Here is a 27,566-nt window from a genome sequence, read left to right on the forward strand (position 1 = left end):
CTACAATAAAAAGCTGCCATAGATGGACATTTTTTTTATAACTTTACTATCATATCTCTCCAGAGAACAGCTTATTTTTAAATTAAAGCAGTAATGGTTTACATTTATAGAACTTTTAGGTAATTATAGGGAACAGCTTTCCTATTTAGGTCAAGAAAGAACAAATTAAGAGAGAAAACTGGACTACAAACACTTTAAGTGATTTCAAAGTGATGGGGCTTTTTTAATCAAAGTGCACTGGAACTTACTTTCATATATGCCCTATTCTTTCTATTTCTCATGCTTAAAGAGACGATAACTAGCTTGCCTTTAAGTAGGGATAAAAAAATATATTATGAACAATCTGATGAGATTTCTGCATCTCCCACTAGAGATACAGAAAAGAAATAAAAATAGTCACTAACAAACTAACAAAATAATTAGCTGGACATGGAAATGCCAATCTAGTGAAATAAAATGTTATCTCCTATTGCATTTAGCTAATATCAATTTCTAAAACGGGCAGAAATAGAAACCACACCAGCATAAAAAAACCTTGGGCACAAGGACATTATTCTGAATCAGAAAATATGAGTACTGCTTGCCTTTCATTGACATCTGTAAAATCTTCACAGATTTCAGAGCAACAGTGAACAGCAGCCACTAGGGTACCTGTAATTTGTCAAAATGTGCTACAGATCAAAAAAGTGAAACACTGGCACAGACAAGCATTTGTCCAGTTTGGTCTTATAAATGTCCAGCAATAAAGATGCTTATTCCAATTTCTTTATCTTTCAAACCTGAGCTCCACCTCCTTCCAATTTAGCCTATCATTGTCTTCTTATTTACTCAGGAAGGAAAAAAAAAAATCTATTTACTTCATTACCCTCCATAACTTTTTTATTATTTGGAAGTGTATCACATCTCCAAGTCTCTCTTCCTCTACAGCAATGGTTCAAAAAACCTGGGTATAATTTAGTGATGAGGCATAGAAGCCAGACAAATAACACTCTGCTCAGTTCAACAGTTAAACCTGTGCTGCCAATAAGGGTTAGGAAGAAGTATGCCACTGTGTATCAGCTCTCTACCTTAATCTCAAGATACTCAAAGGCATTTGAGTCTTTTGCTTTTCCAAACAGACTCAGTTTCCTCTTGTGCATTTCCCTCTTCCATTTGAGGTTACCAGTAGTTTGACATAACATAATTTTATCCTCTCAGCATACAGGGTTTGGTACTATGCACTTTGCTCACTTTCTTCAAGTTCAGTACCTTTACTATGTCACCTCAGAACCTTTCTTCCTCGAGAGTCAAGTCTGAATTTTGAATCACATTTGTTTAAAATCACCTTTCCCCTTCATATTATCCATCAGCATGTCATCAAATAGAGGCAAACCATATTAACTTCCAGGGTTTTTTTTCCCCTCTAATATTCTAAATTGTCAAAAAAAAAAAAAAACAAACAAAAAACCACCACAGTGAGGACTGCATTTCAAAACCATGCCAGGCATGTTTTTCACATGCTTAACAGAGTAACTCAAGCAATTCACTGAAGTTTAATGACTCACAAGAAAACCCCAACCGCCTGGCTTAGTTAGATCCCTGTGAGATCAGCAGTTTCATGTGACTCCACTGCTATTAGTCAAAGTTCCACAGATCTATCAGAGAAGTATCTAGTAAGCAATCATCTTATAAAAGCATGCAGTACAAAGCAGCAGCAGAAGGAAGCAGCTGTAGTTATCGAATAACTGTAGTTATTCTAGTGATACAACTCTCAACAGCACTTGTTTGTTTTGGACAATAAGCACATTGCCATTAAATCTGAGCCACTGTTTATTGCCAAAAAATTAATATGCAAACATTTTATCTGCTGGACTAGTGATGCCACACCCACAAAAGTTACTTCAACACCTACTCTAATTACAACATCTGAATAAACAATTAGATAAGAATCTGGGGGATAAAAAAGCCTTTCCTAATTTATCATTAATTGAGTGACCACATGAAATTTTGCAGACCTACGTAGAGAATTTTGAAATTGAAAGATGAGTCTTTACACAGAACTGATGCATTTTCAACTGTACTGATTACTTTCATATATTTCACAATATAACACTTTCAGTATTAGTTCCAAATGTTCAAATGTTTGATACCTACATTTACTCTGAGCTTCTCCTCTCTTGCATTTCCTGTTTCACAGGTGTGGCAGGTGCTTCGCTCACATCCTGTTTCGCAGGCGTGGCAGGCATCTCACCATTGACACCCTCCACGCCAGTAACGGACATCAAGCTTTTCCGTTCTTTGGAGTTTGATTTGTGATCCACTTTTGTGACTCGAAATCTGAGGTGAGCAAAAGAAAGTTCACTTGTATTTCCCCACAGATGAGTTAGATCATTCTCAGGAGCAACAGCATGGGCAGAAGCAAATTTCCAGGTCCCAAGAACAAGATGTGAGAGCAGACACCTACACGGACCCTGCTTCACCTCAGAGCATCTTCCTATCACCTACAGGTATTTCTAGAACTCACTACCTGCTAAATCACACTTTCCCAGGGAATTTTCTTTTGAAGCAGAATCCATAGATTGCATACCACTTCTTAGAACAGTAATTTTCAAAGACAACTACAATATAAGGTAGGAATTAAAAGTAACAATAAGAATGAAGTGGTTTCTATAGCCTCACACTTACTTGAGAAATAGCAAATTCAGAAACAGAAATTTATTAGTGTGTAATTCTTGTTTGTTTTTAGCCTTTATCAAACAAGAGCCTTAGATTTATACCCACAGTAAATCTACATCTTTTTACATACTTCTTAAAAAAGAAGAAAAAAAAAAACCACATTTACTTCTTCCAGAAATAACTTCAGTCTAACAGTAACAAGATAAAAAAAAAAAAAAATCATTGACCTTATAAACAGCAGAATTAGTGGATATCTGATCCAACACTGGCCACTGTAACATTCTAAGAAAAGTATACAGTAAAATGACCTAAGCCTTACCTTCCCACAGAAAGGACTGTAACTTCTCCAATACGACTTCTTCTGTTCTCTTTCGATTTTTGAGCTGGCTTTATAAGGTGCCATCGTTTGTGACTACAGCGAGTACAAACATCCTTTTCTACCACTCCTCCAACTGTATGGAAGTGGTGGGCTTTGCAATTGTGTCTGAATGGAACAACACCTGGTGACAAAGGAGTACCTGGACTCACTGGACTCTCAGGAGAGGTAGGAGATAATGGGCTGTAGGAAAAAGAAATAAAGAAAATTTAATAATTACTAGAAAATACTGTTTCTTAAAAAGGAAAAACTATGAAATCCAACATTCAGTTATGTCTAGTGAATAACCAGATTTACAGGAAGTGTTTATTTGTGAGGATGTCCAGCTTACAGTTCCCTCCAATAGTATATTTTTGCAGTTAGAATCACTTTCACAAATTAATTCAGCTGCAAGTCATGTTGCTAAGGTAACTAACACAAAAGACAAGGAAATTAAGAGGGGGAAAAAATATCAGGCTGAAGTAGAAGAGAACAGGTTACATGCAATTATACCGATGAAGACATTTACTATACTGACTATACTCATAAAAGAACTACTCTGAAAAACTACGGAAAGTGTTTTACACTTGTTACAGGATCTCAAGGAATTCCCAGAAGAAGAGCACAGTCCCACATATTGAAAGGAGGCAAAACTAAAATGTATACCACAACAAGAAGAAGAAACAACATCATTCAGTTTCAATTTTAAGTACCTAGAAAGAAAAAGCAGTACAACCTCCAAAAGGCATTTGAGATTATCTACTTGAATCAATCTGATTTTCCTCTAAATCAGAAAAACAGACAGCATAGATAGAAATCAAATGTACTTTTTTGGACTTTAGCATCAATTTTAACACTGTCTTGTAACACAGCAGGCCAGAGCTCATGAAAAGTGAAATAACTGTAGAGTAAGGCAGCACACCTTGTAAAAAAAAATTAAAAATACATACAAAAAGTAATGTATCTGTAGCTGCTGTAAAACTGCAAAGACATACTAAATGTGTTTCTTTTGGTGGTACTCAGTGCTTCAGTTCACTGGGTAACAGAACAGAAGAACAGCTAAGGTACCCACAGACTTTGGGTCACCTATAGCAACTATAGAGGTCAAGGTAAGAAATTAGAAAGATGAGAAGAGAACACGCATATAAAAGACACTCACACATACACAAATCTTACTAAAAATACTGGATGCATTGCAGTAAGAACAACATAGATTCTCAGTGTTTTAGCGGAAAGCCTTTGCACAAACACAGATTAAAAAGCAACAAGACAGATGGCCATTCTTCAGATAAAGAGGATCATGCACTGAACATGAATCATAAACACCATTCTTGCTTAAAAAGGACAACGAAACAGTGGAAATAACACAAGTATAACCTGTGAACCTAAATTTACATTACTCAGCATTAATCACGCCACATCTGATCCTACCATGCATGTTTAGAAATGTTATTTCAAGAAAGACACAAACAAACTGCAAAGACTCCAAAGAAGAACAGAAAGAACAAATTAAAGAAGTAAAACATGCCAAAGAAGACTTGGATGTTTATTTTTAAAATAAAAACATCAGCAAGAAATATTTAATGGTCTTCAAATAAACAAGAAAATGCTATTAAGGAAAATAAAAGTTGATCAATACCTGAAGCAAAGACAGGACTAACGGCTTTGAGAGAAGTGTAGATTTTACTCAGCCATAACTATTTCTACAGTTAGGAAGTTTCACTGTGCACTGAACTTGCAAAGAAATAAAAAGGGTTTCTACTTGATTGCAAAAGCTTCAGGAGTATCTGTCAGATTCTGTAAGAGCAATCATTTTCCCTCCTCCTTACTCCTCGTATTTTAATTCACCACTGAAACCATAGTCTAAAACACCCAAGATAACATTACACATGCCTGTGCAAAAAATTCAAAAAAATATTTCTACAGAACCAGAGAAGTTTAAAAATATCTATACTCGAGAATAAATCCCTTTGGAATTCAGGTGATTTTTTTTTTCAATAACCAAGCTTCTCACCATTAGAACATGTGTATAACAGTTGCATATTCAACTCCTTGTTTTGCTGAAATTATATATTCCTACTTCTTTTATTGGCGACACAATACTACTTGACCTTTCATCTCCTCTGCCTTAATATGAACACAGAGTTATATATAGTCTTGAGTCTAGATGTAGCTAAAAGAGCTAGAAGAGTCTAGATATAGCTAAAAGTACTCATGTACTGCTACAAGCATTTTTACATATACGATGCATCTCCAAGTTCTTTTACACATACAACACATCTAAAACAGAGCTGCTTTCTCTACACCTAAACAGGTGTGCAGTGAAAAAACCGAAGTAGATCAACCAATGTTGATTGCCACAATTATAAAGAAAAAAGTAAACCAAAAGGAGACACGGAAAAATACATCGCTTGTAAGTTTGCACCTGTACAAGTTAAATGAGTGCTCTTCTGTTCTTTGATGCCAGAGTAGCTTTGGACTAAGCCACTTTGTACATAACCACCCCAAAGTAAACCAGTATTTGCACGGTCTGTAAATCTTTAGCCCAAAATGCAGTAACACTGTATCATGCCCCTAGAACACATAACCAGAACAGTCAGTCACTAACCCATGGTATACATTAAAATTTAAGGACAGAAAATCAAAGTACTATCCTCATAGCTGGTAACTCAAGCAAGCAATGTAGTCTTAGAAGTGTTCAGGAGACAATGTCCTCTGAAAGTGTATGCTTTTAGTTGCCTCAGGAAACATGCATTAAAATGAGGAGTAATTACCTTTCAGGTTCAAAGACACTGCTATCTGCTACCATGGCCTTTAACACATCAGCATTTGCTGCAATGAGAATAAACAGAACTCTTCAAAAGTGAACAGTTCTAACTTTAGAAGAAAACAAAATCAAAATTAAAGTTCCTCAAAGAAATTTCATTTAAAAGAAAGATGACTGCACTATGAAACTCCAAAAAAGCACAAGAGAAAACTGCAGAAAAAATGCTAATATAAGTCGACAGGCAGTCTTAACATGAGCTACTAAAATTGCAGTTCATCTTGCACTCAAAACTCCACCCCAGTGCAAGCCATGAAACATAGCCATCTACAAACAAAACTCTTGAACAAGATCTCTGAATCATCTCACACATTTAACCCAACTTCAGATTAAAAACATCAGTGTAAGTGAGCCCTACAAAATGCAAATTCATTACCAGACAAGAACTATCAATTGCTCACTTCTTATCAAAACACATGAATTACCTAATCCCAATCTCAAGGAAAAATATGCAAACTCAAAGCACTAATAGTCTTAAAAAAAACAAAAGCAGAGAAAAAATCCCCACACGCAAACCCAAAAATACCACTTTCCCAGAGGACTAATCTTCATTCAGAGGTAATTCAAAGGCAATTCAATTGCTAGAACTCTGATTTATACTAGTCTAAAATTAAAAGGCTGAAGACTCTTGTCCTATAAAAACATCCAGCCTCCTAAACATTTCTTCTATTGGTCAAATACATTCTGAACTAACCAAGCCTTCCATGGGGTGCTTAACTGATTTTATTTTCTCAGTCACGTCTTCCTCTTTATCCTTTACTTTGCATACACATGCAGATAACATGCACAGAATTCAACATTAGTGCTATATACCCAATTGTCTATGTTATGCACAAACCTCTCATCAGACAAGAGCTGCAAGAATCACTTCAGGACAAGAAGTTTAATCTAGTCAAAACATAAAAGTTTCCACAGGCTTCAAACACTGCCACTAAAAAACAAATATTGGTTTTTTACTTCACTGGCAAAGCAAAAAGATGAACCAAAAAAACCCAAATACCTAAACAGTTAAAATATCTGGAATCACATGACCTGAATTTACCATACAAAACAGTTTTCAAGTAAGCAAGAAACTTCCCAATTGTCCTTGAAGTTACTGCCTTGTAAAGACAATTTCAAAGAGTTTTGAAATTGAATGAACAAATTGGTTATTAAATGGAAGCACATGAACATTCCATAAATCAGAGTATCCAAAAAACATATTTTTTATAGAACACCATCACAAGGGCTGCTAACTTCAATGTCTATATAATACTATACCTTCATTTTTCATGATGTAGTTAACAATTTGTCCCACAGTGTCATTATTCTCATGTATAGTTTCATTCATTTCTGTGCAAAGAAATAAATATGTTGTCAGTATCTTGGCCTTATGAATCAAGAACTGAACTACTTTAAAAACATTTAATGATAAGAAAGTCACAACCAAAACCAAACACACACCAAAAGAAACTACATTTTAAAAAAGAGGCAAGCTCTGTTGTCACTATGGAGGGAAAGCTTAGATCAGACTTTATCGCCCTTATTCAGTAAAAACTATGAATGCAGGTTTATGCTGTGTACATCAGCCCAAACAAATTCAGCTAAGAATTAATTAAGCTCAGTATTTTCACAAATATGTTTTTTCATATACTTCAAAATTCCTTCTCTGGCTAGTAAGGAGGAGACAAACAAGTGAGCAGCATTTCTAATCCTAACAACAGGGAGGGGAAAAACAAAACAAAACAACCCAAACCACTAAAATGTCTCAAATTACTATTCTAAAAATGGTACTATCAGCTTTCAGTATGAGGGGGATTCAAGTTAAGATTTTCACCATATCTACAAGGACATAACAATTTATTAATTAAAAAACAAATCTGAAAACTTTTGGAATAGAAAGCACCCATTAACAATATTAAAAGCATCCCCAGAATAACCTGCAAAGACTGAAGAAGATCAACTGGGGAACTAAAACAATGAAGAGGTAAAATTGTGCCCTTCCCTAATAATTGTTATAATGCTTTATTTAAAAAAATTGGGGTTGAGGCAAGTTTGATAGGCTAGACTTGAAATTCTTCTCTTATGTAATAAATTAGGGGCTTCCCCATCTCTGCACCCACCTTTCATCTGAACAGCTGCAACTTTGCACTGTAACTTAGAGGCAGCTAGTTCCTGCCACTGACACACAGGAGAGGACCCTGCTTCATTACCACTCCCCTGTTCCACTCAGGGGAACAGATCAGATAGTTGCACTCACGGCACAGCTGCCCCAGGCTGTTAATGCTTAAGAGCACACTGACACATCATTACTGCACCACATGGGTCTACCCTTACCACAGAGCCACTCTAATTTGCACTCATTATGAACCTGCTGAAAGAAATTAATTGGGAGAAAAGGAAGAGGAGTATTTACAAGTGACTTTTGATTTTACTTACATTTTACAAATGCTATAGCATGTTACTATGGTAACACCCTTTTTTCCCCCCAAGTAAGAACATGTGGGAATAAGGAACAATAAAAACAGGGCATAAATGAACAAACATTACAATAAAAACAAAGACATCTTTAAGGAAATATTATAAACAGAATGAAGATATTCAGTCCAAAGGCTTGGCTTTATAAAGAGAGGGACGATGACAATGACAACAGAACAGGAATAAATTAAGATTGCAAAACATAAAACTAAGACCTGAGGTTTTAAATGGCAGCTTTTTGCCGCTTCTCATCTAGCACTAGTACACTAATACTTTGTTGTTACACTTTACTAACTTTGTTACTAACCTTGTTGTTAACAGCACATAGAATGCAGAAAAATGATCTGGTGACTCCATCTGTGGAGTTGCAAACAAATATACTGATACTTTGATCCATCTGTAAGCTCTTACTTGATGTTAACAGACTTGCATGGGAAAGCAGAACACTTCTAGATTCAACTGGCAAAGATCAAACCCCAAGTGACATACACTAACAAAAATATTATTCTTAATACTGCTTTGATGTCAAATATAGACACAGGAATGACAGAAGTCTCACAACAAATTATTTCATAGTAGTTGCAATGTACAGAAATAGGAATTTGTTTATTAAACTTGATTACCTATTTTTTCATCAATTTTTTCTTCTTCTACTTCTTCAGCTTCTGTTGTACAACGATATCCTTTTTTCTTAAGGATATGGCAGATAAGGATCCCCAAGAGACCCATGATGAAGAAGACAGGAACCAAAGCAAAGGCAATATACTCTAGGTGTTCAGCCTTGACATCATTGCCATCCATTTTAGTTGTCAAAGTAGTTGTCTGTAAGCCATGGCTTGACAAAACCAACGGACCCTCTCCACCTACGTAAATCAATAAACACATGTATCACTATACACTGTAAATCACTAAAAGAATTCAGAAAATTACAAGCATGAGCAAATCCCCACAGTACCTTCTCCAATGACGAGGACAACACATACTATACTGGCTGAGTAACTACACCAGAAACAACAGATACTCTCTCTTCACAGAACAATTACAAACATCTAACATCCAAAAAGCCTGTGTGATACTCCCTCAACAATTTAGAACTAACTACACTGTAGCCTGACAGGCTTGTAATATCAAATGGAGCACTCACGTATTTCACAGAAGAATAACACCACCTTTGCTCCTTGTTCACATCAGTGAGGAAAATGTTATACTGTTCCTCCAGTCCTAAATTCATGCAAAATTACCAATAAAATGTGGATTCTTCCCTAATATGAGAGTAAATATAGGATTGAATATTGACTCTTGCATAGAAAAACTATCAGGTGTGAAAGAAATAGCCTTGATTTTTATTTTTCTTTTGACAGTGGGAATTCTCAGAAGAAAAAGCATATACCCCCTACTCATCAGAATAAGGTGGACTTTGTTTGCCTGAGATTTGAAAATACTTTTGTATTTAAACTTGAAACAGGACATGAAAGAATTCTTTTTGCTTGCGAAGAATTTAAGTTGAAGCACTGTCACACACTATATCCACAATTAAGCACTTTTGTTTCATTTAAGTTCTGAATTTCACAGATTAAAACTCTATGTTATAAACTGGGATTCTGACCTATCAAAATTATAGAATATTTACATTAGAAGGGAGACTTGAAGTTCATCAGTCCAAATGCTGCTAAAAGCAACCCTGATTAGATCAGGTTTTGCAGGTATGCTCCATCCAGATGATGAACATACCACATTTCTAGACAATCTCTTCCAATATTGACATACTTTTATGCCCAATATACACAAAGAAACCAAACTTTAGTGCCTTCTCACATATCAAATATAAAAGTATAAGAAGTTCAACAGCTCAGATAAATGTAAAATTACATACTCTAAACTTTTGCAAATCCTTAGAACTTATATACATTCCCCACCCCATATAATAATAAGACTTTAACATTACTATCCCCAACATGCATTTCTACCTTCTATTCTTCTCCCCCACTCCAGCTGAAAACAATTTTTTTGAGTAGGAAATAGCGACAACCAGGAAGTGTTCGTTTTTTATTCATCTATTTCAAGATATTTCCCATCTACTTGTATTGAACTGGACAAGGAAATTCACAATTGTTCCATTCATCAAACTCGTTGAAGAACAGAAGAGTCAGCAGAAAATTACTTACATGACGGGGACACTTTCACAACACAAATGTCTAGAATAATAATCCTTTCCTTTCAAAAATAAAAAAAAAAAAATGGAAGCCCCTACAAATTTGTAGAAAGAGTATTATTCCACAAACATCTCCTGCAGTGGCTACATAACTAAGATGCATTTGAGAAACACCAATAGGCTGACAGACAGCAAAGAGAAGTTTGGCATTTACCTTAGTTTTCTTTATTCCTCTAGTAACAGTAAACCTTTGATTTTAAAATATTTCTGAATTTTTCAGAACAGTCTTGAATTGTCAGTTCAGTAGTATTCAACACACAAGACTTGCTCCAAGTGAAAACAATGGAAATTATTTGAAATAACAACTGATAAACCCCAACCAGCAACAAGAAAAAAAAAAAAAAAAAGATATATTAAGCATTTCACTAAAATAATTTTCTAGGAAAGAGCAGAAATGCAGAAAAGTGGAAAGAAGCACAAACAAATTATTGAATAGATCCCAAAACTAAATGTTAAAACAGAATCTCAGGACATTTGCTTTGGACAAAACCAGATGGTCTAGTTTATTCCCAAAACCAAAAGAGAAAGCTATTCACTTTAAGAGGCCAGCAATCCTACAGATAACTGTATGCAGAATTTACCAACACATTACTTTCAGAAGCTCTAACATATGTAAGACCATTGAAAAATACCTACGATTTAACACTTTAAGGCTGCAATTGTTTTATACTTCAAAGAAACAAAAGACAGGAAAGGCTAAGGGATACCATTATGTAACTGAGAAGGTTGATCTTAAATGCAGCTTATTTGTATTCTACAAATTTATAATTCATGCTTTAATACACCAAAATATAATTCTATTTTTTTTAACTCATCAGGTAGCAACAGCCACAAATACCAAGTTAATCAACAAAGTAGTTTCATTTACTTTCAAGGCAGAAGAAAAGCCATCACATCAGAGAAGTATTACTTGGATGACTACCACATCTCAGAATCTAAGAAATCCAACTGAAACAGAACACATCAAAAGCTCTTAGAGTATTAATAAATAAGCACCTTTCCTGTTCAAACTCAAGACAACAACAGGCAGACACCTTGGATTTTGTTGCACTGTATCCATTTGAAGAATGAACGGGAAACACCTCCCTACAGCAACTTGCTAGTCAAGCTATTTTGTGTAAGGGTCACAAAATTTATCCAACTCAACTTTTTGGGTTTTCTGAGTCTCTTTTTGGCAAGAGTGGCACACATTGCCCAAACAAGTATCTCTTTTCTCCATAACCATGGCAGGCAGTTCCCACCAAACTTAGAGAGCGAGGGAGCCTTATCACATGGCTAGAGGTCCATGCCTCAGGCTTTCCAAGTCGTGATTCACTGCAATTCCTCCAGATGCAAAGTGGCTTTAGGAGGTCCCTTCCCATTCAAGTCCCTGCTACCCCACTCACTGCACTCCTGACAGACTGTGGCCCTGAAAACAGTTTTAAACAGGTTTACTGAGATAACCACATTTAAGAAAAAATGCCACAAAAGTCTTTAGTTTTTAAGCAATCATTTTACTGAATCAGGATAGTCTGAGGTTTGGAAAACTCCTCTATTAAGGCAATCCACTGACTGAGTAGGCTGAAGTGGGGAAATAACAATGAGCAAGGATAGCCAAGTACATCTAGAACAAAGTTTCCCAGAGTAATTGTAGTAACATGTAGCCACAGTCTCAGAGTATGTTCAAAACATAATGGCAGTAGCATTAACTATGTGCAAAAAAATTTTAACTGTGAGGGCAGTGTTCAAGGCCAGGTTGGATAAGGCCTTGAGCAACCTGGTCTAGTGAGAGGTGGTGCAAGGAGAGTTGGGACTGGATGATCTTTAAGGTCTCCCTCAACCCTCAGCATTCTATGATTCTATTAAAAAAAAGTATAATGTCCAGAACAATTATTTTTAAATCATCAACTTGAAACCCCATCAGCTTGACACAGCCACTGAAAACAGATATAATTTAACACCATCACCACTCCCCAAAAAGAGCAAACTGCCAAGTGCCACTCAGGTTGAGATTTCCAGCCTACCCAATATGTAACACCTGGAAAAGCCTTCATGTCAAGAACCATGATTTGAATTTGTTTTCTGTTTCTTTTTCTTCCTACATAATCAGTTTTATAATCTGGTACTTCTGCTTGTAAACTGACACATGAAACACCAATGAGAAAATCTCATTAGCTAAAATCTCATCTGCAGTCACCAGGTAATCTAGACAAATGCTCCAAAAGATACAGCCTACGCAAGTTGAAAGGAGAATTGTGCCTATACCGACACTTTTTTACTGACAGAAGAATGTTGAAAAAATCATAATTTATTAACTGAATACTCTGTAGCAAAGATCAGCCTATTAAAAGGGTTAAGGTTTACAGAGGTCTTGAACTAGGAAAGAAAAGTATTTTTTAAATTTAAAAATTCATTAAATTAACATGGATACTTCAACATACCAGCTTATTTACACAGGCCTATGTGACTTTTCTTTGGCTGCAATTAGATACCTGAAAGTTCAACTCTCCCACAAAAAGTCAAGAAGAAACAAATATTGTTATTAAAACATTATATCAATAACATTTCTATAAAAAAACACATCATTTACACAAAATCCAGAAACTGCGTGATGCCAGTCATTTATTTTTTTTTTTGTTCAGACACAATAATTCACCAAAAGCAAAACAAAAATATCCTATAAGAAATTAACTTATCTGAATCAAATACTTGGTGCTGTGTAACCTTAGAAGCAGAGCAAAGCACTCAGCTTTCATTATCAAGCTCCCTACACAGTCTGCCCTCAAAACCCTCAGCAATTATGACATAATGCAAAGCCAATCCTTGAGTACCTAAATGGGCAATACATTTTGTATTATGTCCCAAGTCACAGCTACATCACTCATTGTACATTCCCTATTCCCTTTCCCCAGAAGCACATTATGCTTATCAGACTGGTGACAGTTTATCTCATTCTCGTGATGTATGATGCTGCTTTTCAATGGTTTTAATCAGGCCACAGCAATCTTCCTTGACTTGAGACAATTCATAAAAGAACTGATTTATTTCAGTGCTTTGCTGTCCTGGCATTTTATACACCAATCATTGTATACCAGTCTACATATAAAAATTACTTGAAGATGTGATCTAAATGAAATTGTTTAGAAGCGATATTCAGCACATTTAGTGATGCTTAAGCTGTAAATAATAAATTGCACTCATACTACTAATTCAGATCCCAGGCATTCATTTGCTTAAAAATTAATATATGCCAAGTACTGAAGTTGAATATTGCCTGCCCTTACTTAATCCTTACCTAAGAAGTAAAATATAAAGACAGTCAATCTCAGACAAGTCTTTTGGCTGTAACCACTGCTACTCAGATACAAAGGTACTACTGTTCTTCCACCTCAGCAATTGCTCAAGACAATTTACAGCACCTTCAGAAAACAGAATATAAGAGGAAAAAAGTTAGCAGATAAATGGAAAAATGTTTCATTAAATTTTTACATGGCATAGACAAACTTTTCATAACGCACATGAGAAATTTCTAGAAATATTTAATCTTAATCCTATCTCAATAAAAGTACAACTCAGATTCTATGAAAACAAATCCTTTGAATAACCAAGATCAAAGCAGTTTAGTTCTTACATTAGCAATATACAACTCCACATTAAAATAACAGACTGGTTTTAGCAATATACAACTCCGCATTAAAATAACAGACTGGTTTTCTAAATCTCCTATACTAAATCTAAGTATACTCTGAACCCATCCGATTACTTCAGGCACATTCCACTTGTTTTTGTATTGTTTAATTTACAGAAAGTGGCCCATAAACAATGATGTAATCTCTCTGTTCTACTAGTAAAGAATCCTATTTCGTTACTCTGGATTTTGCCCATTATGCCCATGCCACTTACCTTTTATGGCATGCCTGCCTTTTAAAAAGGTTTATTTATATGTTATTAATTTTATTATTTGAGTCTACCTACTAAAAATAAGTACATTTATATTCACTATCTTCTTGTCCATTAAGTTTAAGGAGTTACAGGATCATATTCCCTGATTTTAGGCATGAAAATGAAACATATCAATCTCAGAGCATACACAAACTATTGTTGGTCTTAATGTTAATTAATATTTAAACAAATTAAATATGATCACATACAACCTATTTAAGTACAAGGCAAATTTAGTATTTCAGTACGGCAGATGATCTGCTCAAACATCTCAGTAGCTCAAACTGCACAGTAGCAACATCAGCTTAGGAATTTCTCCCCTTCCTCACCATTAATGTGCCAGTCTACCCACCTGCAGAAAAAAGGGCCACCACTTAAGGTTCAAAATAATTAGAGAGAATATAGTTTGTATGGGTGGGTTTTGGTTCTTTTGGGGGCCTTTTCTGATGCTTTCTCTTTTCCTGACTTTCGTACCTAGATCACTTGTGGTTCAATTCACCACACAGACACACACTGCTGCTAAAAGCACTGCTTAAGCTTTTGGTGGCAATGCCACAAGGAGAAAAATGGCCAGGCAGCCTGCAACCCCAGCTCCCCCTGCAATAAGAAGACACCTGATGATGATACTTCTGGCTCTAGAAGTACATTTTGAACTACATTAAACACTAACGACACTTCCTACCTCCAGGACAGATATCAAAGGTGGATGGATCATAGAATGATTTGGATTGTAAAGGACTTTAAGGACTGTGTAATCCCAACCCCGCCACTATTGGCTAGGACTCCTTCACTAGATCAGATTGCTCAATCTGGATGTGCTCTTTCATTTACAGCATTCATTTTAAGTATCATTTAGCATAAAATTTCTTTCATGTTAAATTACATGCTTTTAAATTCAGGCATAAAAATAAAAACTCCTTGTTTATTAGCTCAATTTCCTAAATACACACTAAATAATCTAAATTATTTGATCTAAATCCCCAGTCTAAAGAATTTAAAAAACTAACTTTACTTTAAAAAACTTGAGTTTTAGTAAAGTTAATTCAATGCCAGCTTGTATCTCCTAGCATTTCAGAAATGGCAGATATTTCCTTAAAAGATAAGAAGTTCTAAATCAGCTGTACACTTTCATTCAGTACCTTCAACTTACTCAGAGATAAAGCATTCCATTACAGCCGCAGTAGAGGTCTCCATTTTCAAGTCAAATTTAATTTGGTTTAGATTCTTAATTCAGGTACTTTGCAGGGAAATCATTTAGGTAAATCATTTACTCTGATGGTAATCATGATTTCATTTAATATAAGTCTTTAATTATTTTACTAATAGTAAATTTAACATTAACTGTTTGATGCAACTTCAAAATAAATACACTTTATACGAGCTATCTGATTCAAATAGTATTTGTCTATTGTGGACACTACAATCAAATTGCTTTTGCAAAACTAAGCAATTTCAATCACAAGACAAAATATACCACTGCCCAAAACATATAAAAAGTAACTATGAAGGCTTCCCTGTTAGGGCTTCCCTGCCTTACTAGTCAGGTGGTAGCTGAGCAGTGGAAGAGAGCAGACAAACTAGAAAAGTCAGTAAAGAAGAGGTTAAGAAAAAGTTTATTTTCTAGAGGAAAAAAACTCTTAAGTGATGAAAACCTATTCCCTACCACTTGCTTTGTCTATTGTTCAAGGAAATTGCACTTCAGGGAATATGCTTGAAGTGAATAACAAAGGAAGAACACCTATCATCGAAGAAGAACATTCAACACATTTGTGAATTCCGCTTAACTTCTAGCTTCCTTGTAGTAATCAGAACCTACAACCAGAAGTGAAATAAGCAGGAAGTGTGATGACAAAAAGGAAGCCACATGATGAAGGAACATACTGACAAGTAATAACACACTGCCAACTGCCTTAGAGGTTAAGCAGGGCTGATTAAGAATTTCTGTTAAGAACAGACTTCAAAGCCTTCATCAGATTTGTCAAATGCAGTATCTCAAGAAAGGGAGTAGAAGGATCAGCCACATTTCCTTAATGCTCATTTTAAGTGCACCTACTGTGTGAACACCAAAAGTAAGACCCAGGCAGCAAGTCTCAGGCATGACCCACTTGAACAAAACACCAAAACCAGCATCCATGGTACCCACCATAGTGCTCAAAACCATAAAACACCAAGCTTTTCAGAGTAACTCAGGCTACAGCCTGCTAAGAGTCCTTGCATTATTAGAGACATAATCTCTGGCTCACCAAAGTCACCACAAAAATTTTGACTGCAGGCAAATTCTGCAGGAGGTCTGGAAAGAGAGCTTTCTACACTACGAGGTAGGTCTCCACCCTGATAAATTCTTCACTAATGCCAATTTTTTCTGAATTACACACCCTATCAATTTTCTGCAGAAAGTTTTAGACTGGCTTCTCTGAAAGCCTGAGGGTAGGGTGGGGATTGAGAAAGGAGGTACCTGCTATGTAAGGTAGGTCCTACTCACAGCAAAAAAATATATACCTAAAAGAATTACTGTATAATGCATATAAGACTCAACAATTTTGAGAGCTGAAATACCTGCAATAAGCATTGCAATTCCCCTACAGACAGAGAGAGCTTGTTAAGAACCAACAGAGAAGACCAAACCTAATCAACCATCAGTCTGTTTCATACCATGAAGGCATCTGACATTATTTAGAATTCAATGAGGGGGAAAAAAAAATAAATAAAAGTTTATAGAGCAGTTTGGTCCTGTTGAGAAAGGGAAAAATTTAAATATAAAAGGAAGTAAGATGTAGTCTGTTCTTTCCACTCTGTGGTTGAAAATGCTGCATTAACACATACAAAGACAAAAAGCTTATGGTTCACTGTTTCCCAGTACTAAATTGCAGTGCTTATGGTGTAATTGCTTTGGTCACTACTTGAGCAGCATATAGGCAAAAATACACAGAAATGGTGCTTTACATTTGCATTTCTGTTGGAAATCTGTTCCTCAAATTTCAGTTTTCAAATAAAATACACTCTGCAAACAGTTACAATACATTTAATAAAGCACATTTCAGTATGGCTGTGAAAAAGCAATTAAATAAAATCCTTCCTGGACACATCAGCTATTTAGTACTATTACATACCATTAGTTAAATTTACAAGTACAATCAGCATCTAGTGAGCAGCACTAAATCAATGCCGTCAAGCACGTTACATCAATGAATTTATGCACACATTTATACCAACAATCCTCACTAGTTTACAGGAGTCAAAAATCAATTTTAATCCAAACCTATATATCTGCTTTGTGAAGAGGTACACTGCGATGTTGAGATACAGCAGATACGTTGACAGGAAACTCTGTCAGAAACAATTATAAAACTCTGAGAATAAAATTCTTTCATAGCTTTTGCATCTCTTGTTAGACTTGCCAACTTTTAGCCTGCATAGGTATAATCCTATTCACCTACATATATGACTAAATTGCTGTTATAGTTATTAAATCCTACAAATGCACATAGCATACCAAGAGTTCTCCACCTACCTTCAAGTTCAATAAAGCAATCCTGAGTATAAACATTTGTAAAAGGTCTGTATAAACCTATATATATATACACATCCTTTCATTTACTAAAAAATCTGTTTACAGCCTCTTCAAAATACCACTAGTAGGTAAACTGTATAGTAATCACAGCATGTATAAACATGCAGTAATATGCCGAAGTAGCAGTCAAAGAGCAAGTTGTTTTTAATCTGTTAAATATATATATATGGCCATGATCAAGAAGAGAAGAGAAATCCACAACTTCTCTCCTCCTCCTATCTTTGCATAGAAAACCTCAGGTCCCCAGATAGCAGCTATCAGTAAATATTAATCTGGAATTTAAGGTGCCCAGTGGTACTTAATTCTTTCCACTCTACTGAAGCACTTGATGACAAGCCTTCCATTCCTCTTGCTTTCAGAGAATAAACAGCAGGTAGTAGACATCTGAAACCCTTCTAACCAAGCTTGCCTACACCAAGTAATATACAAATATACAAAAGGAACGCCAGAAAGACAAGAAGCATTTCTGGATTTGTTTTTTGCTAGTAAGTATGGCCATCTTAACTGTTTCAACTAAGTTGAAAGTTTACTCTCAAACCAGCTGGTACACTCTTACTTATGTCATACCACCCAAAAGTAATACAGCTGATCAAGCTGAAAGTGGAAATGAGCATCAATTTTTAATACAAACGTTTGAGCATCATGGACAATACACCAAAAAAAAAAAAAAAAAAAAAAGAAAAAAAAAAAAGCACTTCAGGCTACACAGGCAACAAATTCTGCTTCATTTTGAGATTATTAGTACCATAACAGTTGTGGTTAGACATAAACATTAGACATAAACAAAGAAAATGTCATTTTAAACTAACTTCCTCTTGTGATTGTACGAATGCAAGGGCTCTTCAGAGTTCTCAAGGGTTACACTCAACTTTTCATTTCCAAAAACTAAACGTTAAGCCAAGCTTAAACTCACAAGCAAGGATAAAATAGAAACAATTCTTTAATGCACTGTTATCTCAAGAGCCATCCGATTCCAGTCAAAGTGAATCAACTACGGAAGAGCTGCCAGACTCGAGCTCGTACAGCTCACTACAGTTATTTGGTTGGTTTTTTTTTTTCCCTCGCCACTCCTGGCCATAACCTACTACATCACCAGGCCGGGGTGTCGCGACAGTAAGCACCGTGTGACGGTGCTGAGGGCACTCGCAGCCCGCCCGAGCGCCCCCGCCGCGCTCCGCTGACAGGCGGGAGAAACTTCAGCCTCGATCCCTTCCCAGCCCGCTCCCCCGGGCTGCCCGGGGCCAGGTCGGAGGGGGACGCCCCCCTGCCTTGCCACTCTCCTCCCTCGTCCCCCGCAGGGACTCGAACGCCGGGGACCCCGAGGAAATCGCGTCGCCCCCCGGCAGAAGCAGCGGAGTCACAGCAGACATCCGAGCGGCGAGTGAGGCCGTACTGCCCAGCGAGGTCACAGCCTGCGGAGCGCTACAAGGGCCGCCGGCGGGGAACGAGGGGGTCGTGGATTGAAGCGTCCCACCGCGAAGGACCGAGGCCGCAGCGACCCACCGAGAGCGGAGCTGTTGCCCGGCCCGTCAGCCATCAGGCCCAGCGATGGCGCAGTCGGCGGGATCCCGCCGGTCGCTGCCGGAGTCATTCCTAGCGCCTTGCCCGCGCCGCTCCGCGTTGGCAGCGGGGCCGCTGCCGCCCTGCCCGGCCCAGCGGCGGCGGGGCGCGCCCTGCCCGCACGGCGCCTGCGCGGGGCCGCCGGCCCGGGGCGGTGCCGGCCGGAGCAGCCCCCGCCCCGCCGCAGCTGCCGTGGGACAGCGCCGGGCCCGCGTCCCCGTGCGCGGCCTTAACGGGGCGAAGCGCTTCTTAAACGCTTCTGTGGGGTTTGCGCCGAAGGCGCTCCACACATTAGTTTAGTATTACAACTCCCAGACGTGGTTTCCTGAGCCCGGTGGCCGCCGCGCTGGGGTGCAGCGAAGGGGCAAGATGGGCATGGGACGTCGCGTCCTAAAGGGCCCGAGGTGACTCTTTGACCCGTTTGCTTGGCATTGGTCGTGTGCCACAATGGCTCCCGAGTGCCTGGAGTGCAGTGCCACCCTCGTGGAATTGCCCACGGGAGAGCCTCTCACCCAGGCAGGTTTGGGTGTGTCTCCCTGTGGGTTTCAGCTGTGGCCAGGGAAGGTTTCTCTGCCACTGCTGCCTCAGGGGCCGTGCTTGCTCTGCCGGCAGCTTGCTCGCTGCCGGGGCACGGCATGTCTCAAGGGCTGAGGGGGTATGTCAGGAACAATCGCTCTGCACCAGCAGGGAGCCTGTTACCAGAGCTGCAGGGAAGAGCCTTAATACAGTGCACCTGCCCTGAGGAGCCGTGGGACCTCGTAGAAGTTGTTGCCGCCACTGCAGCATTATCACCAGGACATGCAAATGTGCAGAAACTAAATGTGGCCCTGTATTCGCTGTCCCTTAACATGTGGGGGCATTGCTTCCACTCACTCTGTTTCCTCTTCTCATGCACTAGGTCTCAAATTCATGCTTTGCTCTTTAAATCTTCACTAGGCTGAAACTAAGCTAAACTCCAGCTTAGTTTTATACTCCAGTAAACCAACTCCCATGCTTAGAGCTTGGCACTCCATTTCAGCAACCACAGGACTTTCCTTCTGACATGGCATGAAACTAAAGACCTTCTCTTGTACCAAGGTAGAGGCAACTATACCTTCCCAGTACTTCCAAATACAATATCTAAATTATTCTAATCTAAATAATTTATTTACTTGTTATTACTGGTTTTGAATATCTAAGGTAAATACCATTCATTTAAGATACAATATTGCAGTAATTATTAAACAGATAGATTTTTGAATGGTTTTTTTCATCTGGTACCAACATAGTGTGCAGAAATACCCTTATCAGCCCCTAACTTGACCCATCCACAGGGAGATTCACAATACCAGACTGCCAGCTTCATGTTTGGGACAGTCGCGTCAACTGATATCTCCTCCCCTCACCACCTCCCAGTTTCCTTTTCTAGTAAAAAAAAATGCAGAAAATTATCTTCTCACAAAGAGTACATCAGTACCATTTCTGCGGTAGACAAAAAATAAGTGCTCTGGAAATAATGGAAATTTTAAGTCTTTTCCTCTGTGCTTGACTGTCAGCTCTATTCATGGTACTAACTGTAGCCACTACTTTTTATGCAATTATTTTTTTCAGAGATACAAGTATTAAAAGATTAGGGTGATTCAGTAGCTAAGATGTTTATAGATGGAAACACCTCTTCTCAGTCAAGCAGATAACTGAGAACATGAAAACTCAGATGTTTTCTTACTACTTGGTGTGAGACTTACCTGTTTATTAACCAAACTGAGGAACTAGCACAACTGTCCTTTTCAACAGAATAGGAAGTCAAGCAGCAGGACACAGGGTTCTTTGCACTTTTAAAAACAATTTCTTCCTCTTGGGTTTTCTACAGAAAGTAGAAAGTGTTGTTCACGTGAATCGCCTCTGCTCTGTCTCTTAAATTTTTATTTACTCTTTTTTTTTGAGGGTGTGGTTCTCTGTGAACTGTTCTCAGTGTCACAAAGGTGACAGACTTGGAACGAGATACAGTCTTCCTTTTCTTTTGGGTAAAGTGCAGCACTGCAGATCCCAACTCAAAGGAAATGGCAAAATGCAGCAGGATTACTGAACCATGTCTGCCTCCATGAAACAAGCTCTCTAGAAGTAGGCTTTAACTCAGTCTCCCTCTGACTTCAGAAAGACTGTGCTTTTATTATTATTTTTTTTTCCTTTTAAGATTAGAGAACTAATCTGGGTTTACAAGCAGGGAATTGGCACAATTTCTGAGGCAGTAGCTTCCTGCCCTTCTTCATCCACTGGAACAAACACCCCTGGGCATAGGGAACCTATGAAATTAGCTTTGCCACTAGAAGATCTGTGAGACCACCTGCCAGCTTTTATGAAAAATAATAAATCTGACTCAAAACATTACTAAGTTTCCTTAACAGTCTTAAAACAAATTTAAATGAAGTTTAATTGGCCCAATCTATATCAGTTATTTCCTCATGCTTTCTAGAATGTATCTTCGGCTTGTTCCTACCACTAGAAAATGAAATAAGCCAGGAAACATGCGATTAGTTTTTCTGTTGCAAAGTAGTCAAGAAATTTTCTTTAAGTAATATTTAGCTCTACCCACTATTAATTCTTGAAACTTCATCTCCGAACTAAATTCCAGTGTTGACTTTCTTCATTAGAAGATCTTTTAGGGATTTCATTTTTATTGGTAATAATGCCTGAACAAACCAGACAACTGTCCTCATTTGTAAAAGAATAAACAGAAAGAATAAACATTGGCAGAGGTAAGTAGAAGACAGGAATCATTGTTTGAATATCTTAAGTAGTGTGGCCTTAAACATCAAAAGAAAGTGACACTGGAAATCTCATGTCATCAAGCCCTTTTATGTGACTTAATGAGATACTTTATACTGAACTAGCAGGATGCTAATTTCACCATTAATCTCATATATATGTAATTACATATTAAAATCCATCTATTTCAAGTATGCACAAATACCTCAGTGTGAAACTAATCAATGCTAGTGCTAGTAAGTTGTGAATAATCAAAATGCCCTTTGAAAATCAAATTATACATATTCCCACATAACTTAATTACTCAGTTTTATTACTAGAATCACAGTTAGGACTATCTCTGTTTACTAAGCATCCTTTCTACAAGCATTTTTTGTATGTATTATCTATATATTCAAGGCAAAAATACTTACAAAATGTTTTAAAGCTGCATCCAAATGCCAACAGTATATAAAACACTTATATACACCAAAGAAGCCCTCCTTGAGACTGATAACTTATCTGACAGTGGTTAGTTTACACCTTGTGTATTTGTTTATAGAAAATTATGTATTAAAAGTAAAAACTCCTAGATCCAGACAGTATAACACACCTTGGTGTTCCAGGTTTGGCTGTGTGGTGCTTAGCTGCCTACTGGGACCAAAACACCGCACTTGGAAACACTTGGTATCTGTGGCTCAAAGTAGCTATATTATCAAACCATTAGTGATAGAAAAGTGGCAAGGAACAGTCCCAGAAAACTATATAAACATTAGATTCCTAATTAGTTCTTTTCACTTCTCCCAGCAAGCAGCTGTTTCTGGTGATGAAAGTAAAAGCATTGCTGAAAGGTATTGCTAATGGACAACCTGATCTAGTGGAAGGTGCATGTTCCCTGCCCACAGCAGGGGAGTTGGAACTGTAAGATCTTTAAGGTCCCTTCCAGCCCAAGGCATTCTGTGATTCTATGATTCTTACACAGAAAAAGTCCTAAACTTAACAAAGCTGTAAAGAAGATACAGCTTATTCATTAAAATTCTGAACTTTATACTCAAAAAATTTCCCAGTTTTACAATATTTCAGCCTTCAGGTTGAAAGCTATAAGGGTAGTATATTTCTAGAAGAAATCTCTCTCTCCTGCTTACTCTCTTTATCTCCCTGTATCTTTCATAACACTTTGAATGCAGTAATCAGTTTTGTTACAGGACTTCATAAGCAGGAATTCTGTTTCAGTTTTACCTGTACGTGTGTAAGGTCAGGGTCAGGTGGCTGCTGTCTTTCAGGGAAATAGTTTAAGCACAACAGATTTTTGGTTTGGGAAGGACTGTCTTCCCTTTGTTTGTAATGAGTTTCACTGATGAGGATAAAATCTCTTTCTCTGGTCCAGAGAGAATAAAAAAAAATGAACTTGATTCTATTTGCCAGAGAAGAAGAGAGTAAGGTTATTGATGTTGTCCCAAAGACAGAGCCAATACTTTACAATTATTTGCATGTGAATTGGAAAAAACTATTGGAAACCAGAATTGGTGCCTAGCACACCCCTCCAGGACGCTAGCCTTTGACATTATAGCAGTTGTGGTAGGGTATAAAGAGTAAAGTGGGGCAATTAGCTTAAATTCTTAAAACTGTTGTGGGTGCCATTACATCTCCTGAGATGCCAGTTCCTGTTGGTACTCAATAGGTGCTCCCCAGGAATGCCTGGTAGATAGAACTTTCCTCAGGGGGCTGAAGAAGAATGTTGATATTCTGGATGTTAACCAGGTTTAGGCATGATACATGATTAACTTGGTCCTAAGCTTCAAACCACACATATCTTCATTGCCTTGGGAGACTATGATGTGGCTCTTAGGAAGCTCAGGAGCTTCCTAAATTAATCAACAGCTTTGGGCTTTAGTGGAATATAATGAGTTGCATGTTATTAGATCAGTAATTTGGAAAATAGAGGAGAGATCTTGAGATCTATCTTGAGATAGATCCTGAGCAGCTTCTGAGTTTGACAAGGGGACCACAAGAAAACAACAAAGTCCATCCTAGGCTGAAAGGAGTTGTGAAAGAAGACTAGTGGTTTTGTGGAGAACCATATTATGAATAAGCAATGTACAGAGAGGCTTGCCTGGGGTGAGGTAGAGGCAAAAACTGAAGTAGCACAAAGTAGATCCAGTCCCTATAGAGGACAGCTTTTTCCTGAGTTTTATGCTGCCACATTTGTAAAGGAACTCACTGCACAATAGTTAGCAAGAAAAAATTAGCATGTTAATACTATATTAATATTTTATATTGTGATGCTTAAGTAAATTGAAAGTGAAGCAAAAGTCTACAATAATGAAACCAAAATCCACTGGTTTCTATTCCCCATTCATACATTATTATGAATTAATCTGATGGAGTTTGAATTTGTCATAACTGGACACTCACTGAGGAATTCAGCAATAGTAAAGGGGTTGAAAAACTGAAGAAATCTCAGTAGTATTGTGTGTAGTGACAAAACATGAAGGGATTGGCTTCATTAACGGCCTTATTCCAAAGAGAAGATTCACAGCTCTGCATGCCTAAAGCAGTAAGTGTAGATACAAAAGGAAATCTGGAAGTATTCTATTAATAATTTGATTCAACTCTAATAATTTTGGCAACATTCATAAATGGAAGTAAGAAAGTAACTAGAGAAGATTGCTTTCGTATTTCAGCTAAAGGGGAAGCAGGAGGGATGCATGGAGACATGTGGAAACCTGGAACTGTTTCTTGGTTCTTCGGTGGCTTTGTGTGGCTGTGTAGAGCAGGGCAGAAAGTACTTCTGAGTGGGGTCACTCCCTATCTTCTGCCCAGGGCAGACTGGCAGTGTGTGTTGCATTACAGATGGCTTCCACTTCCCAGAGCTAGTAAAAAGATCAGTACAAATTTAAAATCTTGGATATTCTAATTAACAAAATCCTATTGGTTTGTTTTATCTAGCCAGTTTGAAAATATTTTCCTCCTCTTCTCTATCCTGGTTCCTGTTAAGGAAAATAGACTAATTGAAAGTTGAATTTCAAGTGAAATTATTTTTAATGCTCAAAACTTCAGATAAAATTTGAAGTAAATCTCCTTAGTTTCTGAAATTTGATCATCAGTAACAAACTGTCCATTCTGCAAGAAGATAGTAAATTTATCTGAAAAGAAGAGTAACAAAGTATTTTGAAAAACATAAATATTAATTAAGTTTCCATGTAATAATTCTGGAGTGACTCTATTCAAATGCAACGAAGAGATTTGCTCTTTGCTAAAAATGGAGCACTTGGCAGCCTTTTCTTGTTTTTTTGTAGATCAAAAGTCCTCTGTCTCCAGATGTCTCTGGCACCATATGCCAGATAGCAGTTAAATCATTATAAGTGATTAGTCATGGCAAATACGTTTACCATGGACTCTTTAAAAATTAGCTTTGTACTGCTTTTGCCCCCTTATGATTTCATGGAACTGTTCGTCTGGGAGGTTTTTTTTAATGTATAAAATGCTAATGTTAAACCAATTGCATTTTGATTATTTTTCTTGACGTAACAGTGGAAAAGGTAGTCAAATAGCAGTAACTTGTGCAGATTGTGCCACATCCAGCTTTATTAAATAACCTGCTGAAAATTGTATTCATAACAAAGAGCAGGCTAAGAGAATGCAAATGTAAATGTAAAGTAGCAAGGAGATATGGCATAAATACATCTGTTTGGCCTTCCTATCTCAAGATTTATGGTCCTAGTCTGTCAGCAGCATTTACACTTAGCTCTACACTGCCTAGCCACTTTCTCAATCCTCAGTTCAGAAGCTACTTTCTAGTTCTTCATCATTCATAAGTAATATTCTCCAGAAAAATTTAGATTCTACTTCTAGGAATTATGATCTGGGATCAAAAAAAGGATGTAGACCTCCAAGAGACCTCTAGCAGAGGACTTAAGTGCTTCAGTTATAAGGTTGGAGGCTCACTTACTCATAACAAGCCTTGCTTTAATTTGAGCATGTGGAATAGCACATTCCTTGAAAATAATACTGAGGCTGAAACTATTACAGTAAAATAAAGGACACACTACTGCAGGAACAGTTCCTCATACATTTGCAGAGAATGAAGGTCAGGAAAGTGATCTGTTAGCCTGATATGATTAAACTTCTCATGTTGGTCAACCAAACTATTACCAACAAGGTTTAATGTCCTTAAGCAAGAATACATAATGTAGGTAACAGCCTAGGGCCAAGTACGTAATCACTAAATTACAATTTAAAGTCTTAGTAAGGACAGCCTTTATTTCCTCCGAGATTTCAGAAGCACACTCTGCTTTATGCAAATATGACTCACCAAGTTTTTGTGCAAGGAGTTTGGTTTAAAACTCGGTGAAGAAAAGATCTATTGAGATAAACCTTAAATCTTGTTAGACCTGTTTATTTCCACTGCTTTTGATATGAAGCTCTCTAGATAAAAGCCACAAACTGACTGAAAACTGTAGGGAGAGGGACAAGATTTGATTTGAATTCTAGATTACTGTTTTCACAACAGTATTTCTATTTATAATCCCTGCTTGGTCAGGTCACCAATTGTTTAGAGACAGCAAATACTTAAAAGCAGTTGTACACGAATAAATGTAGAAAAATATAAAATCTTGAATTCAGTAAGGTATAAAGTGGAAATGGCTGTATGGATGCTTATTAAATGTAACATGCTAAGTACTATTTGGAGATTTCCTTAAATAATGTGAGTATTGGGTATTTCTGCTGCTTCTTATCTTTCCTTCTCTGAGCCTAATGGTACAGTAATCTTCATACCAAGGTAGCATCTTGCAGCAGCTCTTTTTCTCTGAAAGACACCAAATAGTTGATTGGCAAGAACTGAAATGAGGAGAGATAGTGAAATCATCACTGATTTCTCATGCATAGTGTTTTCTTTGTACTTACAGACTTCTTTGGATAAACTACCACTGAGAATGTAGACCTGAAACATAGATTCAGGAGTTGATTCAGTTTTGAAGCCTGAGAGGGAATCAAGGGATAGATGAAAGCAGGAGGAGAGGCAGGTGGATAAGGACTAGGGAAAAGTCAATGGAAGGAGAAGCTTCTTAAGCTGGTCAGGAAATAATATCCCCTGATCGTGAGAACTTACAAGATTTGGACAGACTTTTCTTTTTCATTTAAGGACAAAGCTGAGATCTGAAGTATGATTAAATCAGAATACTTATTGCTTTAACAACTCATTAACAGTCAGTGTTTGTGACAGATTTAAACAGGTAAAATACATAATTCTGAGAAGTCCCAGTTTTCCAGTGAAGCTGTTATC

The 27,566-nt window shown here is 37.4% G+C and overlaps 2 protein-coding genes across 11 annotated transcripts in view; one reads left to right on the forward strand and one right to left on the reverse strand.

Annotated features, from left to right (window-relative positions):
- RELL1 (RELT like 1) overlaps nucleotides 1-20,217 on the reverse strand; it is an 88,802-nt gene extending 68,585 nt beyond the window's left edge. For 4 of the 10 annotated variants that reach the window (XR_015287423.1, XR_015287422.1, XR_002863915.2 and 1 more), the window contains exons 1-6: nucleotides 19,499-19,675; nucleotides 8,915-9,154; nucleotides 7,095-7,166; nucleotides 5,785-5,842; nucleotides 2,975-3,214; nucleotides 2,134-2,316 (exon numbers count right to left, since the gene is read on the reverse strand). Coding sequence is in view for 5 of the 10 variants with exons in the window: in XM_086891060.1 (XP_086747186.1) it covers nucleotides 2,136-2,316; nucleotides 2,975-3,214; nucleotides 5,785-5,842; nucleotides 7,095-7,166; nucleotides 8,915-9,154; nucleotides 19,499-19,586 (879 nt within the window). In the remaining 5 variants the exon portion in view is untranslated. Of the gene's footprint in view, nucleotides 1-1,545; nucleotides 1,635-2,133; nucleotides 2,317-2,974; nucleotides 3,215-5,784; nucleotides 5,843-7,094; nucleotides 7,167-8,914; nucleotides 9,155-13,777; nucleotides 13,902-19,498; nucleotides 19,693-20,067 lie in introns of those variants that run through there. The other 6 variants (XR_015287425.1, XM_086891062.1, XR_015287424.1 and 3 more) reach the window with 4 other exon arrangements.
- Nucleotides 19,686-27,566, forward strand: part of PGM2 (phosphoglucomutase 2) — a 41,498-nt gene continuing 33,617 nt past the window's right edge. The window contains exon 1 of the mRNA XM_086891058.1: nucleotides 19,686-19,959. The gene's annotated coding sequence lies outside the window, so the exon portion shown is untranslated. The remainder of the gene's footprint in view (nucleotides 19,960-27,566) is intronic.

Source organism: Cyanistes caeruleus, chromosome 5 (genome assembly GCF_971803275.1).
Source record: "Cyanistes caeruleus chromosome 5, bCyaCae1.hap1.1, whole genome shotgun sequence".
NCBI classification, from domain to species: Eukaryota; Metazoa; Chordata; class Aves; order Passeriformes; family Paridae; genus Cyanistes; species Cyanistes caeruleus.